The 3,132-nt window shown below is 33.4% G+C and overlaps 1 protein-coding gene across 1 annotated transcript; it reads left to right on the top strand.

The window, feature by feature from the left end:
- Positions 1 to 1,661: 1,661 nt before the first annotated feature.
- LOC140877823 (uncharacterized) lies at positions 1,662 to 2,666 on the top strand. Its single transcript, XM_073281405.1, has one exon. The coding sequence runs from the start codon at positions 1,662 to 1,664 to the stop codon at positions 2,664 to 2,666; it is 1,005 nt and encodes a 334-aa protein (XP_073137506.1).
- The last annotated feature ends 466 nt before the right edge of the window (positions 2,667 to 3,132 follow it).

Below are 3,132 nucleotides of genomic sequence, written 5' to 3' on the forward strand. Positions count from 1 at the left end.
GAGGATTCAAATATGAAAATAATAACGAACTAAATCAATATCGAATCGAATCAAAACCAATCAAAACAAGAAGCTCAATAATATACCGTCTTCAACTCTCGAATCGATTCAACTTCAAAGTTCGTTCCAAACCCGAATCGTCAACCAAATCTGAAAATGTTGGACATACGGATTCGATATCAATTCATCAACTCAAACAAACCCGGAATTCAAACCGAATAATAAAACCGATAATCCAAAACTCGATTTCGACAGCATAACGGCTATAAATGGTCAAACCAAAAATCATCCACACCATCCAACCATTCTATATAACTCATATCAACTTCTCAATCAACAAAACAATCAAAATCCAACCAAAATCCAAAACCCCATTTTTGAATTCATGCCTCAAAAATCATATAAAATCCAAACTTCGTTCTTTTTCCGAACCGACTTCGAATACACGATCTATGCTAGCTCAAGCACAACATACTCGAAGATTATCAAATTCTAACAACCCAACAAAATTCAAAGTTCGTGGATCGTAGCAAAACTTACGTCAGAATGAAGCCCTCGTTGCGGTGATCGTGAATATGTCTTCAATTCAAAATTCTAACGGACGGATCGTGCGAATCGGACGGAAGAAAAGCTTGGAGAATCGTTGGCCATGGTTTCTCGGCTTTAGGCGTGAGGGAGAGGGGAAGGAGAAAGAGAGAGGAGTGGAGAGTGATGGTGAGAGGTAGATATTATATATAACAAATAATATAATAATCTCCCTTGACTAGTCAATCGGTTTAATTGCAATTCGGTCCCTGAAAATTTAAATTAAATCAATTCAATTCCGGCTCAATTAATCTCCAATAATTCCAAATTAAATAATAATCAATTATGCTAATCTCGAAATAATTAATTTCAGGGCCTTACAAACATGATGATTATGTTTGTCATTGTATGCAAGAATCATGTTCTGTAAAAATGCCATCCTCATTAAGAAGATTATTTGTGTCCATATTGGTTTTTTGTCAACCAAAACGAGTTCGAGAACTATGGGATGAATATCACCCTTATATGTCTAAAGATTATGGTAGATCAAATTCTTCTAATAATTTTTTCACCACAAACAAATTGTTGCTTGAGTTGCGAAGATTGTTACATCAGCAAAAAATGAAACTCGATGATTTTGATTTACCTATGATAAGTGTTGAGTTTTTGGATGATTCACCACTCCCTAGAATAATTGAGGATGAGTTTTCTATTCAAATTTCTAAAGATGATTTGAGATCCGTACTTAAATTTTCAACAAAGGGTGGCATTTGAAACAATTGTTCAAAGTATTATGTCCAATCATCCAAAACTTTTTTTTTTGATGGTACAGGAAGAAGTGGAAAAAATTTCTTATACCGCTCAATTTTAGCATATTTAAAAAAGAAAGGAAAAATCATAATTGCAGTAGCAACTTTTGGAATTGCTGCAACTTTATTTCCTGGGGGTAGGACAACACATTCACGTTTCAAAATTCCACTGAAGCCAACAATAGAAACACTATGCAACATTGAAAAACAAAAAGATCTCGTGGATTTGATCAGACATTCGTCGGGTATAGTGTGGGATGAAGCTCCGATGGCTAATCGTTATTTTTTTGAATCTATGAACAAAACTTTTCAAGATATCATAAAAACATGTTGCCATTTGGTGGGAAAACTGTAGTTTTCGGTGGAGATTTTCGGCAAGTATTACTTGTTGTTAAAAGAGGATCGGTACAAGAACAAATTGCTGCAAGTATTTCGAGGTCGACATTCTGGAACTGTGTGGATATAATTCATCTTCATCAAAATATGAGATATGAAGAAGATGCTGAGTTCTCTCAATTACTACTACGCATAGGTGATGGTTTTCAGCATGCTGTACATGGCAATTTCATAAAATTAACAGACTCGATGGTCATACCATTGGAAGGTGACCATTCAATTTATCAATTGATTGATGTTGTTTTTCCAAATATGATTGAATATATTAATGATGCAAACTATATGGTTAGTAGAGCCATAATTACTCCAAAAAATACCGATGTTGATAAAATTAATGAGATACTCATTTCAAAATTTTCTGGAGAAGAATTGGAATATGTATCCTGGGATTTCGTGGAAGATGACAACAACAATATTTTTCAAGAAGAGTTCTTAAACTCTCTTAGTCCAAGCGGTTTACCACCACATAGAATTGTATTAAAAGTAGGTTGTCCTGTTATGCTCTTGAGATATGTGGCACCTGAACTTGGTCTGTGCAATGGAACAAGGTTGATATGTCGTAATCTCTATATAAATTTCATAGATGCTGAGATTATAGCAGGTCCTCACAAAGGTATAAGGTATTTAATTCATCGAATGCTTTTAAAAAGTGAAGACGATTCTGGATTGCCATTTGAGTTGACACGTAACCAGTTTCCGATAATATTGAGTTTTGCTCTCATAATTAACAAAGAACAAGGTCAAACGATACCAAATATTGGTATATTTTTACGTAATCATGTGTTCAGTCATGGTCAACTTTACGTGGCGCTTTCAAGAGGATTTTCCCAGCATTCAACAAAAATTTTGGTCAAAGATGGAAAACTGCATCTCAGATTTGGCATTTACACAAAAAACATTGTTTACAAAGACGTGCTACTTTGTACTAATCGATGATCATAAAATTTGTAAGATCTCATGCTTTATTTCTCTCAAATGACAAAAACTACTAATATATTTATTCACACAATGTTTATGCATGCAAGTCAACAATTGGAACCTTCTACCATTTTTTATGGTAATCAAACAAATGATATTTATTATATCGAACATAATTCTATTGTTACATATCGACACACAGGTTTGAATTTCAATTCTAGGTTACGTAATATCTCATTTCATTATTTTTATTTCATTTTATATCATACATTTTATTTATTTTTTGTTCTTAGGTCGACAATACAACTCATCATGGGTTTTGAAAATTTGTAGCCTACAAAGATAAAGATAATTAGTCTAGGATGAAAAATCACTGTCAACAGGAGCGTATACGACTTTGATGATATATTTCAGGATTTATAGAAGCAAAAGATGCATACGTAAGTTTTCTCATCAAATGTTACATTTTCTAATGTGATTGAAA

The sequence above is a fragment of the Henckelia pumila genome, chromosome 2 (genome assembly GCF_033568475.1).
Source record: "Henckelia pumila isolate YLH828 chromosome 2, ASM3356847v2, whole genome shotgun sequence".
In the NCBI taxonomy this organism is placed as follows: Eukaryota; Viridiplantae; Streptophyta; class Magnoliopsida; order Lamiales; family Gesneriaceae; genus Henckelia; species Henckelia pumila.

Excerpts from the sequence above, each read along its gene's own strand:
- LOC140877823 (XM_073281405.1), top strand. The coding sequence starts at position 1,662 with ATGTTGCCATTTGGTGGGAAAACTGTAGTTTTCGGTGGAGATTTTCGG.